The sequence below is a fragment of the Cygnus atratus genome, chromosome 22, assembly GCF_013377495.2.
Source record: "Cygnus atratus isolate AKBS03 ecotype Queensland, Australia chromosome 22, CAtr_DNAZoo_HiC_assembly, whole genome shotgun sequence".
In the NCBI taxonomy this organism is placed as follows: Eukaryota; Metazoa; Chordata; class Aves; order Anseriformes; family Anatidae; genus Cygnus; species Cygnus atratus.
The window spans coordinates 3949903-3965682 of NC_066383.1; the positions used below are offsets into that span (position 1 = coordinate 3949903).

At 46.2% G+C, this 15780-nt stretch overlaps 1 protein-coding gene across 3 annotated transcripts in view; it reads right to left on the bottom strand.

Annotated features, from left to right (window-relative positions):
- Nucleotides 1–227: 227 nt before the first annotated feature.
- Nucleotides 228–15780, bottom strand: part of UBASH3B (ubiquitin associated and SH3 domain containing B) — a 72610-nt gene continuing 57057 nt past the window's right edge. For all 3 annotated transcript variants that reach the window (XM_035555915.1, XM_035555916.1, XM_050715094.1), the window contains exons 7-14: nucleotides 14294–14429; nucleotides 13770–13890; nucleotides 12648–12770; nucleotides 10769–10861; nucleotides 9961–10105; nucleotides 7297–7403; nucleotides 6247–6356; nucleotides 228–5414 (exon numbers count right to left, since the gene is read on the bottom strand). In XM_035555915.1, coding sequence (XP_035411808.1) covers nucleotides 5277–5414; nucleotides 6247–6356; nucleotides 7297–7403; nucleotides 9961–10105; nucleotides 10769–10861; nucleotides 12648–12770; nucleotides 13770–13890; nucleotides 14294–14429 — 973 coding nt within the window. In that variant the 3' untranslated portion in view covers nucleotides 228–5276. The remainder of the gene's footprint in view (nucleotides 5415–6246; nucleotides 6357–7296; nucleotides 7404–9960; nucleotides 10106–10768; nucleotides 10862–12647; nucleotides 12771–13769; nucleotides 13891–14293; nucleotides 14430–15780) is intronic.

Below are 15780 nucleotides of genomic sequence, written 5' to 3' on the forward strand. Positions count from 1 at the left end.
AGAGATGACGCTGAAGCCATCTGCCTCCAGCCCAAAGGAAGAACCCTGTCCCTGTGCTGCAGGAGGAAACCAAGACTTGAGGGGGTTTTGTGCCATCTGCTGTCAAATAAATGAACTTCATCTTTAGTGAAGGGAGGAAAATGACTCGAGTTCCCTTCTCCTTGATGCTTCACCCCAGCGAAGTCCAACACACGTGAGAGGAAAACTTAAATAGGAAGGGCCAGGCGTGGGAGCATGACATCTTTATTAAATCTCCTACGAGGCATTTTTGTCTGACTTCAGAGAAATCCATTTAATGTAATAAGCAAATTAAAATGCAATGGTTGTTTTAACAGTTGTTAGCACTTGAAGTTGAGATTAAAAACAACCAACCCCTCAAAATAAAAAAAAATACAGATGTCACAGGTAATTACAGCTATTTTTGGCAATACAATTATTGTTTTTTAAACAGCAAACATTTTTCTCAAATAAATACAATCTGCTCACACTAAAAAACATAATAAACAGAATGATACAATAGGTTTAAAATGGAAAAAAAAGTATGCACTGATAACATCAAGTTTTAAGAACTGACCACAGAGAGAAACTTCAGAAAATACATTTCAATAGGAAGAAATAGAAAGGAACTGGCTGTGTATTTTGTTGTTTTGTGTATGGTTCATGAATATTCCCCAGGGAATGAGTATTTGGGGAAGTGGTGAGAACTAAATAGCAATTTAGAGTGATGCGACCAATCATGCTTAATTTTTTTCATTCATTCACTGTTTTAAGCATGTTTGCTCCCACCATCTCTTCTCACCTATTTTGAAGTTCAAATACTTTCCCCTATATTTAAGCACTTCTGTGGTTTAACTATTAAACTTTCCTTTCTAAACAATAGTTTTCTTACGGAATTTCAACGTACTTTAAGTTGTGAAGCATTGCAAACAAATTTCCAGCTCTGGGTTTTAATGACATTTATCTAATTATGGCCTAACTCAACTATTTAGCATCACTCATTTTGAAATGAGCGTGAATATAATCAGACTCTCATCCCGCTCTCATGCATTGCTCAAATCAGGACTGGGAGGGCTCAATCCCAAAATGATGTAGGACTCCCCTCTATTCCTTGTGAAGTCAAAGGCAGGTGGGGGGGGGGCAGCCTGTGGTAGGACCAGGCTTTGTGGGGCTTCATCCCAAGCCTAGGGAAATCAGGAGAAATCTTCCTGTTTGTGTCCCTGGCCTCTGGGTCAGGTGTTCTTGAGGACCCAGAGGGAGAAGTCTCCAACCCCTTGGTCCCAGTGCAGCAGCTAAGTGGGAAGGCTGAGCGTGTCGCAGTGTCCCAGGCAGCCCCTTCCCCATCCTCTGGCCTCTTCTCCCCAAGAGCTGCAGTGAGTACACAGGGAGCGATTACGATGCCAAAGTCCTTAAGATATTGTTACCCCGGGGACTCAGGGCTGTGGATACAAAATAATATGCTGGGCAGTTGCATTCTAGCATCTCTTGTAGCCTCTTTGTTTTGCAGAATTATCTCTTGCTGCCTTCATGAAGAACAATTCCTGCAGAATTATTTAAACAACTGCTTATCTGGTGATGTAAGTTATCACTTTCATAGTAACGTTGACACTAGAAGCTAACAACAGAGGAGAAAAGGAGGCTTTTAACATCAGCTGACTGTTCTTTCCAACACTGTTCAGACTGAGTGAAAAGGGAAATATTTTTTTCCCCTCAAGTGATGACCTGCATCCTCAGTTCATGTAGAGAGGCAAAGCTCTGATCTGAGTATACAGGCTCAATTTACACTTGCTGGGAACCTGGCCCTGTGCTCAGACTATTTAAGCATTTGGCTGTAGCTACCACTGCACAAAATATAGGGTGAATTCATGGAACTTTAGACCTGGGATCTGTATTAAGCTAGAAAGTATCCACGAGCAGAGCTCAAGTCAGCAGGGTTGGGGCATGCTGCGGTCTCCTCCCAGCCACTTCAGCACAGGGAGATATCAAGGCCAGGGGTACAGGCCCTTTGCAAAGACTTGGTCAAATCTGAGCTTGTTTAAAATATGCCAGTTCTGCCCCTCTGGCTGCTGAGTGCCATCCTCCCATCAGCAATTGATGTGCTGGAGCTTTATTCATTTATTTTTCTAGCCCAACCTTTAAGTTACAGTCTATGGAAATATTGGAAGAACAGTTTATTCTTGGCAGGTTTTCAGCTTTATTCCTGAATTGGGAAAAGAGGGAAAATCTAGGAACTGCTGTTTCCCTTCTACACCCTAATTGAGTTCTTAGGATCCAGTGCAGCCCACAGTGCTGGCAAGGAGAACACTTGCACCCATTTCAGGCAGATCAAGTCCAACATTTTTCTGGGACAAAACGCTGAAGCGATGTTAAATATACATTAATGAGCAGCAGTGGAGTGGAAGTGAAGCAGCAACTGTTTTGTATTCTTAACATCTTAATTAAAAATTGAAAAGGAACATCTTTGTTACTTTTTCCCCCCAGTAAGCCTTAGCAACATGAGAACACTTAACACAAAACACCTACGAGAAATCCAAATGCTGGAAGAAAATAAAAATTTCTTTCTGAGACTTTTGACACCTGAAAAATCTAATGACACATAAGACTACAATTGTCAAAATACTTTCCCAAGCATCCAAAAATATATATTTTTAAGAAGAGAGTATTTTAACATATTCTACCTTCTAAAACAGAACACTTTTTTTTTCTGTATTACTCATTATACGCAAAGATCAGCTAGTACAATATTCAAATTGTGCATTCAGGTTTTGTTCCCTCTCTGTTTCGTGCTTCTGTCAAAATAAATTCTTTGTAATGTGGCTTAACTGTAGTAGGACCTAAGTAGCCTGCACTGTTTTGTATAGGTGATATTTGGCATCCCAACTCACATCTTGCTGACCTGTAGCATGAAACAAAACACCATCCACAGAATCGCATGTGTATCGGTAACCAAATTAGTTTTTGTGTGGTTGTCACCTATTTAGTTTTAAATAAACTTTTTGCAAATTTGCAGTGAGTAAGCATGGAGGAAAACAAGCCAGAAACGCTCTTCACAATGTCTGAACACAGCCAAGAATAGCTTAAATTATAGTTTAAGAACTAAAGTGACAGCAGCGTAACTGCACCGGAGCAGTTTCTTTCTGTCATCTCCTAAGTTATCTCCCTGACTTTTTAGAATACATCCCTGGAATCATAATGCGCTTATGAGTGGCCTACTGAGCATTACATAGTCATAAATGTGTAAGTAACGGACTACTGGTACGGATCGTGACCGTATTGCACAGGATGAGCTCTCTGCCAACTCAAAATCTGTACAGCATTTGCTATACTTGCCCTGGCAAGCTCAAGATCAACTCGTTAAAGCAGCGACAGAGCTGGGCTACAACCTGTTAAGGTATCTTACAGCACAGCTGCAGGGGGTTTGACCTTATTTAGGAACGAGGGGTTGCAGTTTATGGCTCCTTACTTGTTCTGTCTACTGAACGTGCAGCCACATCTTAACCAACTGAAGGTAAGGCCAGTCCTGCCAAAGGCTCGATGGGGTAAAAGAAACTCACCCAAAATCAAACTTTGATCTTTCTGTGAATAATAGGCCTTTGTCAAAGCTGGCTATAAACCTCTGTGCCATACACACATTTTAAATAAAGATACTAATGCTTGCTGCAGAAGGAAACGTGGACAGAAGAGGGGAACTCTAAGATGCCAGAATCTTTTCTGGACTGCCTTTGCTGTTATTTTTGGGGATATTCAGAATTATGCTCCAAACCAAGAAAGGAGTATGCCCAAATCCTCTTTTATCTCATTTATACACATTTTTGAGTACCTCCTCAAACTTAGCCATGCAAATGTCTGCAGGAAATTTTTGATTCAGGGCAGAAGACTTAAGGTAATACTGTCTAAGAGAAACCTGCTCTGAAGCCAGTTCGTCCTATAAACTCCCCTCTGTGGGGTATTTTGTGTTCTCCTCTGACGCAGCCGGTATTGGCGTCTTGCAGGAGCAGGCTGTTGCACTAAGGGGCCTACTGCTCTGCCTGCCACAGCACGTCCTGTGATTTCACAGATTTTAGGTCCAGAGGGAAGCCCTTATCCCCAAAAACTAACCCTTCCCCCCTGGATAAATAGCATCTCGATAGGACAAAGCACGCTGCTCCTAAATTTCAGTGTACTGTTGTTTCAGCTCTGCTTTGTTTTTACGACAGATGGCACTTAGGAGTAAACGAAAGGAAGGCAAGCATGCAGCCTAGGCCGAATTTCAGTGCCGCCTTTTTGACTTCAGCGTTACCCACTTAAGAAAGCTGCCTGCTGCAGAACCTTATCAGGGCTGACAGAAAATCTCATGAGGAACAGAAAACCACCACCGTGTAAATGACCAGCACAAGAACTCAGTAGAACAGGCAAAACCCCTTTTTCAGGGGGTATAAATGACACAGACGCTTTAGGCTGGGTCTGCGTGCAAGAGTGGATTTCAATAATTTAAATAAAAGGGGAATAAAAAACAAAACAGCCTTTCTAAATCCTCCAGGTTTGATTGGAATAGGCTTATTTCATCTCCACTTAAGAGCAACAGCTCCCAGTCTTTGTTCACGATGGCGCTGTCTTTTGACGTGCAAGCTTCATCTGTAAGTGATGTGAAATTCAGATTTTTCTTCTGCTGCAGATCAGTGTCAGTCTTTGCATCCACAGTATGCAAACACCTAACCCAGGGCAGACAGAGAGGAGAGGAACAATCTGATGCTGCCTGCAGAGGCGATGCTGACCTCTCGTTTCCAGCTGGTGGTGGTAGGCTTTGTGAACGGTGCTGAGAACTTGGGGGTTGTGAGCGAGGAGGGTGTCAACACGTGGTCCTGAGCAAGCCTGCTAATGCTTTGCAAAAAATAGCCATGAAAAAAACCCAAACACATCCTGAATGCTCGCCTTTCACGCAGTGCTAGCTGTTACTAACAGGGTGCAGAAGGCAGTAAGTGTTACTGGTGTTAACAGAGCTCCATTCAAGGTGGGAAAATTTACCCGAGCAACTCACTAAACAGAGATTCCCTGCAGTGCAAGAGTTTCGATCTATATTTTAATATTTTTCCTCCCAATCAGTCCCTTTTGTATTTGCCTGGTTGTATATGAGAATTTTTGCGTGACTCTGGCCGTGTAAGAGATATGCTAGAAGAGCTGTTTGTGTGATCCACGTAACGTAGTAGGACTACTTCTCCACTGTCAATAAACACAAGAACGAAGAGACATTCTCCGACGCTTAGAAAGGCCGTGGGTTCTCCTTGCTTGCGTGGCTTTGCCTATTCCTGTAGTAAGGTTTCTCTCCAGTTAAAGCCTCCAGTTGGTCCGTGTGTGAGGGGGAGGATGGGGGGGTCTGTAAGCTGCCAAACACCTGTATCTCCGAGTTCTTCACATGAACAAAACCCCAAGTAGGGAATCTGTGCGGAGAGATAAGGAAATAAAGGCAATAAGCAGGGATTGAGCTGCACAAGGAGCTCTTGTGCTCCTAAAGAGAGACTCTTGTCTCTCTCTCCCTCTCCCCAAAGCCCGTTTGTAGGAGATGATTGTAGGATTCTGGTGTGACAGCCAGATTTCATGCAGCATTGTACGTGTAAAACACTGGGGAAGACGGGTAATGGTTTTGTAAGGTAGCTTAAATATGATCAGTTCAACCCAAAGGTGTTATGTTGGCTGGCGTGGACTCAAACCCCAAAGGCCAGCGCAGCTATGAAGGGGAAATATGGATGATACTGTGGCTCAGGGGTGCTCAGATCAGCTGTGAATATCCCAGAGAGCGTCTGCAAGGCTGGCAGGGGCCAAAGCCAACTCCTTATGCAGGGCTGGGGTAAAGGAATGAGGGCAGAAGACCCCATTATCATTTTCAGGCCTTTTTCCTGCCCGTTAACAGCTGTTTAGAGTGGAACAAGAAAGGGAAGGGCTGTAGTAAGGAGAAGTGCCCTGGTTGGGGTGGTTTTAGAACTGGATGGCACTCGGGGTGTTCCTGTACAGCCTGGAGGCTCATAGCAGTGGCACTGCGTGGCAGCTGTAGGTGAGCATCGCATCCCCTGCTATCTGTTACAGAAGCGACACGTTAAGATAAGCCTCTTTAACTAATCCGCTTTCCTCTCGTGACTTCTGAAGTGCGTGAAACCCAGTAACGGGCTGAACGATCAGTCGAGAGGAACAAAGTGTCCTCTGCCTGGTTAAGCAGATTGCAAATTTCTTCTCTCTTTTTAAAGCCAGTGAGCTTTACCCCTTGCTGGTAATTACCTTTCGGACCATCTGTACAAAGTCCTTGGAGTTCTGCGGCGAGAGCCCTTGGAGCTGGCAGGTACAAGCCTCCAGGGAGGACGCGTGTGCCACTATCAGGATGTTATTTCCTGAAATACAGTGAGAAATGCAGGCTGAGGTGGGAGATGAAGCCAGCTTTAGGGACGGGTGCCCAAGATCCAGCTGACCTTTTAAAATGTTCAAAACAGGTTCAGTTTATTATATAAAAGCTCATTAAATTACGTGAATATGGGAAAAGGCGTGATTTAATGACTTATTTAGAGCATTTCTCAGTTTTCAGGATTGATTAGTTCTGTGCTACTTATTTTTAAAATGGCTTTCTGAGGAAGACAGGAATTCCAGTGAGATTCCACCTGTCTTGTGAAAAAATGCTTTTCTTCTATTTAAAAATTAATTCTGATTAAAACAAGCACTTTAGTCTCGGTTGCTGCTTTTTCATCCCAATTGCTTTAGATTTCCATTTCCAAGATCCTTTACACCCAACATCGCACGGTGCTATCAAGGCTTGTGTGCAAACTATTAAAATAAAAGGTTTAGAATTTGGAAACGGATCAGCGAAATGAAGTTAATGAGATCCCCAGAATTTTGGAACATCCTGTTCCCGTGCTGTGAATGCAAAATAGAAGCTAGAGATTTTTTTATTTCGGTGTTGCATTTGGAGAAATGTTCTGCAGTCTTCGTGGGTTATATACTGCAGAAGGGTAGCACAGATCGGGGGTGGAAGATGCCCCATCTGATCCTGGTAACAGACAGCAGGGTGCAAATAGCTTATTTATTCCCTGGAAAAAGACTGTTTGCATTGTCTGGGGGTCTGTAAAATACTTCTGCTACTGAAGCTGAAGGAGCTTTCCTGTAGGCTGAGCCTATCTAAACTCAGCTCTGACACCCACAGTTTAACCTGGCGTTTCCAACCCCTCTGGGAGAGGGGATGGGAGATTTGGTTGTGGGGTTTCACCTCCCCGAAGAGGAGTATCAGCGTTCACATCCCAGGGAGCCTGTCTTTGTTCTCATCCCCTCTGCAGCACTTACCTTTGCCTTTACATTCACTGATGATTTCTTTTGTTACTTGGTAGCTTCTACTTATGTACGTATCATAAGATTCAGAAACCACCAACTTGCTGACGGGAATATGAGGTCTGTGAGCAGAAAAACAAGAATGGTAAATTAGGAGAAGAGGTGAAGTTGTAAGTGCAAGTGATGATTCCTCTGAGCGTATGTGTGTCTTTAACTCTTCTAATTTCCCAGATCCCCAGAGCTCAGTGTCAGGACCACCATGGGGATTTTTAAACTTCCAGACTGAGATGTTTACCTGTCTTCCATTAAGGTATTTTTGATTAGCGGGGAAATTAAGAAAATGCTTCCTCTCATGTGGACAGCTCAGAGGAGGCAGCCTGTAACATGCTGATTACAAACGTGTTACTTTTGCAATGCCATGCAGCGATGGCAACACCACTTTACATTTACACGTCCCTTGATCAATAGACTTCAGGGCTCATCCACCCAAATAAAGTGCGTGAAGGGCAGGAGAACAAAATGCACTGCTCTGCCAGGGCTTGCAGCCTGGTCGGAGGGTGGGCAGCAACACCCGTGGCTGCTTCAGGAGAGCTGCAGTGCCTGCAGAAGGCAGATGCTGGCTGTCCTCAATGCTCGTGTGCTTCAATGCTGAAGGGCAGGGGCAGGCTGCTGCTTTGGCCGTCTGTAAAGCTGCATTGCTGGGAAATGCCTGGAATTAGCTGGCCTCCTCCTGGGCCAGGGCATTTAAGTGAATTGCCCGATGGGGCCCCGGCCAATCGTTCCAGCTGAAGCAGGCTGATGTGCGCAGGGCACAGGATAGGAAGCAGAAAGCTGTGTTTTCCTGCTGTGGTGCAAGGAAAAGACCCAGCTTTTCCCTCCGTTCAGTGACCTGACGTGCACAGGAATCACCCGTGTGACAGGAGGTGAGAGCACCAGGAGGATGTCTCCTAATCCCCCATCAAACCAGCCGACCACACACAAGCAGGCTGAGAATATTCCTTGCAGCCCTCCCGGCAGGCACGTGCTTTCTGGAGCAGCCGCGCTCCTGGTCCAGCTGCTCTGCTGAGCCTGAGCCACATGAGAGCCTTTCAGGGACAAACACAGCGTGAGGACCTCTATTTAGATACCCTTGTGCTGGAATTTCAGCTGCAGACCAGAAGGATGTAACTCAAGAGGCTTTATGGTATAATTAGGTATGAAAAAAATCAGGTTTTTTTTAACGTTTCAGCTGCTTGCTTCACTTAAGTGTTCTTAAACAGCCGGGTGTGCTGGGCCTACGGGAAACACCAGCGTTTCTGGTGATATCACAAACCACAAAAGCCGAGACACAAAATGTTTGTCACCAAGCCCATTTCGGTGGAAGTCCCGTGTGTGTGCGCTCTGCGTGCGCTATAAAGGTTTTGTTTTCATCCAAGACTGCTCAGCCTGCGATCAGGCTCGTGCCAAAATAGAAAGGGCTGGTCTCTGCGAGAAGTCGTAGCGATACAGATGTTTTGGTGGTGGAGGATTGGAAGCGTGTGACCTTTGGGGAGTTTCCTTCTTTTTGGGAGCTCTTCAAGCCTGGCTTGCAGAAGTGAATCATAAATTTGAGAGTAGGAAGCCCGAATAGACCATCCTGTCTGTCCTTTACCACATGACAATTTCTGCTGGGTTTTATTTAGCCTTTTTCGGTGCGGTTTACGGTAAAAAATGTAAAATGGGTGTGCTGGGCTGAGGGCAGCGTGGCAGAGCGAGCTGAGGATGTGGCACCCCACCAGGCACCAGCACTGATCCGGCAGCCGCAGGGCTGACCGGCAGAGCTGCCGAGCACCGGGCCGCTGGAGCTGAGCAAATAATCTGTATATTTCCCTGAGGAAGACACGAGGAGAGATCGGTGGTATTTATCCATTCACCATTCAAATGTTTTTTAAGCAGAAAATAGAAATAATCGCTGAGAAGTGATGAATCTTTTATGTTCGCCTCCTTGATAGCAAATCTCTGAATTTTGATGATTCAGGAGACCCTGCATTCCTGGCAGATGTAAACATGCTCCCCAGGATGTTGCAAAATGTACAGCTAAGATCCCTCACCACGCTAAACAGGGCAGACAGACAGACAAGCTTTTTCCCCTGGGGAAGGGCAGGGCAGGCATTACCGAACCCATGATGTGATTTCAGTCCATAAACACGATGGTCAGTGAACTGAGTCAGCAAAACTAATTCTGTTGTTTCCTCCAGACTCCAGGTCAAGTAAGGCTGCACAGCCTTACACGGGTTCGTAAAACTCCTAAGTGTTAGGAAAAGAGCGAAAAAGCCCCAAACAAACAAACTGGGAGGATTTCCTGGGCATGTGAAAGGTGCACAGGAAGGAAGGAGGGCTGGAACAAGGGCCTCCATCATCAGCAATAAGCTGCACCTTGCCAGTGCCCTGGGGAATTTGGTTTATAATAAGCCATTCTCAGGTCATGCTCAATAGAGCAGCCTCCAGCCTGCTTTAAGCCAATTTTGGGAGCTTCAGCAGCTCTTCCAGTCACTGCTTAAATTTACAAATTCAGCAGAGTGTTACTCTTGAAAACCAAATCCCAAATATCCATGTACCCACAATGGATAAATGGCTATGTATCCATGTATCCGCAATGGATAAAATGGATAAACAAATTCCCAAAGCAATCCATGACCCCCTCACCCCCCTTTCTGCTACCTGTAGGTTGTATCAACGCTTAGAGTAGCTGCAGCTAAGTCCATGGGGGGTATCCAAGCAGGTAGTGTGTTCCCAGAGACCCACTTGGTCCATTCAAACAAGCCCGGCTCTATTCGAATTTTCAGGTTGTTCTCTTGTTGCATACCTGGAAAAGGGAGAAAACAGACCAGATATCAGTGAAAGCACCTGGGGGAGGTGAGACTTTGCAGCTTTAATACTTAAGTTTGATTATAAATTATTTTTTTCTTCCTAAGCAGTAGCTATGAGAAGAGGAAGCAGTTGATACATGCACTTGGCATACGATGCACAGAGGCATGCAAACCTCTGGGCGGTAACTCCATGCAGTAACCTAGGTGCGACCGCGTTTTGGAGCTTTTTTCTGACTGTTTCCAATGCCAGGAGATCTGATGTCCCATCACCATTCCCAGTTTGTGCAGAGCATTACTCTCACACCAGGTAGCATGCAGCATCGAGCAGCCGCAGGAGCACGGAGCTGGACGTGTCCCCTGCACACCTCTGGTTTCTGCAGGGCAGGCAAACCCCAACCCGGACCCACAGCTGGCGACGGGGCCAGCAAACCGCTTCCAGCACACCACTTCCCTACACGCTTGTCACACCATGCAATAAGAAAAGGGCTCCTTGCAGGTGGCGTTGTTCTAACACGAAGTGCACTCCCATGGAAATAATCCTCCCCCTGAATTACCATTTGCTTGCGTTCCCCCGTGCCAGGCTGCCTTTTATCTGGTTGGCAGTGTTTTTTCCCAGAAAGTGAGAAGAATGCAGCCTTTCCTGCTTGATGGGTTCTTACCTTTCAAGATGTTGTGTGCTGTCTGTACACAGCGTAGGGACGGGGAGCTGTAGATGTAGTCTACAATGGTATTAGTTTCTAGCAAGGCTTCACCTGCAAGCAAGTTTTTAACACCCGTGAATAAAAACAGACAAATGGCACCGTAACAGCAGGGTGCAGGTATCTGCCACCCCGCAAGGAGCTAAAGAAGCTTCCCAGCTGCACCGCTCGTGTTTTAGGAAATGAGTGTACCCATCGTATTTTATTGCTGTGGCGTGCACAGCTGTGGAACTGGGACACGTTTTTCTGCATGTTGCTCCACGTGCATCTGCGTACTTAACCGGTATGCAAAGAAAGCGCAGCAGCTTTTGCTCACTTTGTCCTCTTACATTTAGCCAAAAAGCAAACAGCGCACTGAGAAAAATAGTAGAGAGCTTGAATTTCATTTAATTTCATCTATAAGTCATAAATCAGAATGATTCAACTTAATTCAAACCCAACTTAATCCAATTGGCTCGATTCTTTGCTGGTATAAATTACCATTTCATTACACAGGTGGAAGATCACTGAAAATGAGATAAGAATCAACTCCACTATTTGGGTTATTAATATTCTTGCAAAGCCTAAGGGAGCCAGATGAGAACGGGACTCTGCTGAGCATTGCACGGACTTGCAGGAAGAGTTATGTTTTTGTTCTATTTGAAGAGGCAGGGCACAAAGGTGGGAGCGAGAAGGGGTTATTAACCTCGACTTCACAGGTTTAACGATGGCTCTAACCATGTCAGAATGAGCTCGAAATCTCTTGAGAGAAGTGGGGCGATTTAGAAAGAGCGGCGCGTGCAGCAGCCTCCCGGCATGGGGATGCTGCTCATTTGCTTTGGTCGGAGGAGGAATTACGCTTCCAGCAGCCGTCAAGGTCAAGTCCGTGGTGCTGCAGCGGGAGCGGGTGCCTGCAGACGGCTGGCACGCCGCAGCAGCGCGGGCAGCTTGGTGGCGCCTGGGTCACGTACGCGGCCGCGTGCTCGGCCCCACGTAATGATAGCAGCAAAGTGTGCTGTGATGGCTCCCAGATTCGCCTTCTGTTCCGTGCGTGGTGCCAACCCTGATGCCACACGGCCCGGAGAGCGATCGTCCTGCGGCGCCGCACGGTGATTTATTTTTGTTTAAAAAGCGAGTGTAATTTTAGCTGCCCCAGTTTGAATGTGACCAACGTGAAGGATTTGAATTTGGGAAAATGCTAAGTGCTGCTCTCTGAAGCTCATGTCCTTTGAGGGGCTTCTTTAATCCCAGTGCTCAATATCTGCTCCTTCACTACTGAATGATTTTCTCTCTAGACACCAACCAACAGGCTCAGGAGTCGGGGACAAGGATGGGGGAGTTGGGGGCACACTGGAAATAATTTGGACTGTGTTTTTGCCAGCATGAAGCCAGAGAGGCTGCTAAAAGTCCATTGACTTAGTGAACTGCAGATCAAAATTCAGATTGTCATAATCAAGGAAAGTGGATATTCTGCATGGGGTGACCCTCACGTTCAGTGCTGCATTTCTCAGCGGCATTGGTAGCAGCATTTCCAGTGCAGCCCATGTACAGGGCAGTGACGAATGCTCTGCGATCGTAGTGCTCATGGCCGTGATTTTATAGCACGGCCTAGATCTCGTGCTTTGTCTTTTCTTCAGCTGCAGCAGCTGAATCTGAATGAGACAAGGTTTTCTTTGAAAGAGGGGACTTGCCAGGGAAGTTGAAGGGACTTTGCAGATGTTCTTGAAACACCTAAATCCCGTTAGTTCGGGGCTCCTGATTCATTTTTTCCGCCTTGCACTTTCTCTTTCTTTGGCTGGGTGTGTGGGAGGAAGAGAGCAAAGTGTCCTGGGCAAACTCCTGTCTGCTGGGGACAACTTACCTACAAGCCTTGCCTGCATACAGCCCAGCACGGTGATTGGCGCGTCTTTTTCATAATCCCTGAAACCGCCGCTTCTTTGAGGTAAGCTGTGAGGCATATTCAGGTTACTACGCATATACCTTCCTGCGAGGGAGAGGTCAGAAGCAGTTGCTGGAATTATTAGATCAGAGAGAGGCAGAGAGCATCACGCCTCTTTCCACCCTCTGTCACCACAACATCTGCGTATTTACAGCCACGGGCTGTCGAGCAGTTTTTCCCTTGCAGAGCTATCAAGAATCTGATGAAATTAAGTTAAGCAGATGTATCAGGTCAAAATCAGCAGGGAATGTTACTTACGCTTTAAAGCTAGCTTTAGGACAGGTCTTTAATCGCCAGAAGCAAATTAATTTCCATCCCACACCAAATGAAACCCCTAATTTTATGCTTTTACAGGAGGCACAAACATCAGAGCTCTTCAGATGTAATTTGGATAGAAGGTAGTTGTAAAATCATCCCCTTTTCCAAGAATTTTGGCTACAAGAAATTGGTGTTTCTCAAATAGAAAAAGACTTTGTTGATAGATTTCCAGTCAGATCTAAAACCAACAGAGCCTGAAATTATAGTTGTATAGTTGTAGTTGTAGTCTGTAACTCAAGCATGTATGTATGTTGGGGCTTATGCCAGATTCAGCCTTCAGGACTTGTTTATAGTCTCATTATCGGCTTGCAATCTCCAAATTATGCCCTGAAAGGCTTTCTGAACCCTACCCGTAGTGGTGCTGTTCTCATTTAGGACTGAGAACCAGTCGTACAAAGGAAGCTTTTCCTGGTCGCACTGGGGTTAGCACTGGACACTGACTATCAACATCATGACTTCATTTCCACATGAAAGTGCCCTTTGGTGGGACTATTTTAATAGAATCCTTTCTTGCAACACTTTCCCAAATATCAGCAAACACAGAATGTACTCCCAGGCTTTTCTTGCTGCTTCTGGCGCAGCCCTACCAGCGCAGTGCTCTAACACTCGAAGCACCACTTGGGGTCAGGAAACCACGGCTCCCATCCGGGCTTTGCCCTGGGCACTTGCCGCTCTCTTTCCTTTCTCTAAACCTGCAGCCTGAGAGACCCACAGGAGCTGACTCACCTTTGGCATCAAAGCACTGTGACAACCAGTACTTCCCAAAAACTACATCCATTCTCTCCCCGTGTCTGCAGACGAAAAGGCAGCGCTTCTGAGGCCCTGGCTGACTGCTTATTCTCAGCGGCTGGAAGAAAAATGACAGGATGTTTGACCTGCATGAAAGTGCAAGTATTTTTCTGAGGTTTGGTTCACTAACAGCACTCAGGGCCAGACAGCTCTTGCTCTAGCCTAGTGCAGATGCGGGTACAGGAAACTCTTCTGAAGTTGGTATTTAGGCTGTTATAAAACTGCTAAAACAAGCAGAGGATGGGGCCCTGCCGCTCCCTGCGAAGAGCAGCTTTAGGGACGGCGATGTCTTCTGTGCTTGTGGTTTACTGCACCGTTCAAACGCCTGTAGAGAACTGTGAGCTGAAACTTCCAAGGCAGGCAGCGAAAGGAGACGAGGATAAGTTGTTGGGGAAAAAAACAGTTGCTGGAGGCTTGCCATGAAAAGTGTGTGTGATTTGTGTGCGCGTGTGGGTCCCTACCTGCACGTTCTGGCAGATGATAGTGAGTGGCCCCGTGTCCCCAGGCCCCTGGTCTTCCTGCTGCCTTCTCTCCAGAGCTCCGTCGCTGAAAGCTTGAAGGGACGGGGAAGATGTAGTATTCAGAATCGAGTAGGACCTGCCAAAACCAGAAAGATGTTGGCTGTGGGAATGCTTTGTGCCCTCAGACTGGAGCAAGGCCATTTCTGTAGTCTGCAGGAACAGGTGATAATTATTTTTGTTCGTATTATTATTTTAGTTCTGCCTAGAGAGCACCTTGCTATGTGATGTACACACGTGAAGAGACAAACACGGTCTCGATTTCCTTAGAAACAGTTTCTCAGAACAGTCCCCATGCGCTGGTCCATGAGGCTCAGTCCTCTACTGCTCTCCTGGAAAGTGCCGAGGCCTTCCTCCCATCTCGCTAACATCACCTGGGGACCTGCTGCCCGTTACTTACTGTGCTCTTGTGGACCAAAGTTTGGAAACTACAGAGAGTTTTCACTCGCCCTTGCTTTTTATATTTGTGGAGTGCTTGGTACAGCAGGGTTTGGTCTGGCCACTGGCTGTGGGCTTGCTGTGATACGAATGTGAAATACACACAATAATTTGCCGAGCTACTGGATTGCTTTTTGGGGGCCATTTCCAATGTTAAATAAAACTGGAACATCCCTTTCTGTACTTGCAAGATACGGGCTGTGGGGTAGAGAGAATCAGCATGTGGAATCACTGGCTACCAGCTGAACGGCATCTCCTGTTTTGGCTGGGAGCAGGAAGGAAAATGCCTGCGCTTCACTGCCTGGGAGATACCGTGGAAGGCTGGAGCACAGCCCTGCCTGTCGTGCTGGGCACTTCTCAGGGTTCCAGCACACAAAATAGCCCGTGTTGCCTTGTAGGGACGTGGCACGTTCAGTCTGGGTGGTGGGTTCTGCATTTTTCAGTGCTGTCTATTCCATTTCCCGTCTACAGTGGGAATTTGTTCTCCCCAGTGCTTCCTGTTAAATGGAGCCGGAGGGACATTATAGATCCCGTTCCCCTTCAAGATGCTTATCTCGTGATGCTCTCTGAGCAAAGCTCTCATGCCCAGACATTCAAGGACTTTGCCCAAGACCCTGGGGAGTAAACTGACAGGCAGTACAGAAGCTGCAGTGACCCTCTGCTGATTCACATACATCGTATGGGCTACATTTGCTTAGTCATTAAAAAAACCATTGTCAGTTAATGTATGTGGTCATTGGCTTTGACAGAAATAGTTGCCTTTGCTAGCACTTTTCAGGGCCTTAAAAATGTCACAAGTTGCTTCCTGACTAGCACCTAGTTAGGGTAAAAACTCTGAGGGGTTTCTCCTAGCTGTTAAAATAACACCCATGCCTCTACCAAAGGAACAAAAATAGGTCGTCTGCATTTTTGTCGGTCCCTTATCTGGTGGAATTTGGGTGCAAGGATGAGACTGAGGTCCATGAGGCTATTCAGTCAGGTGGTGATGCTGC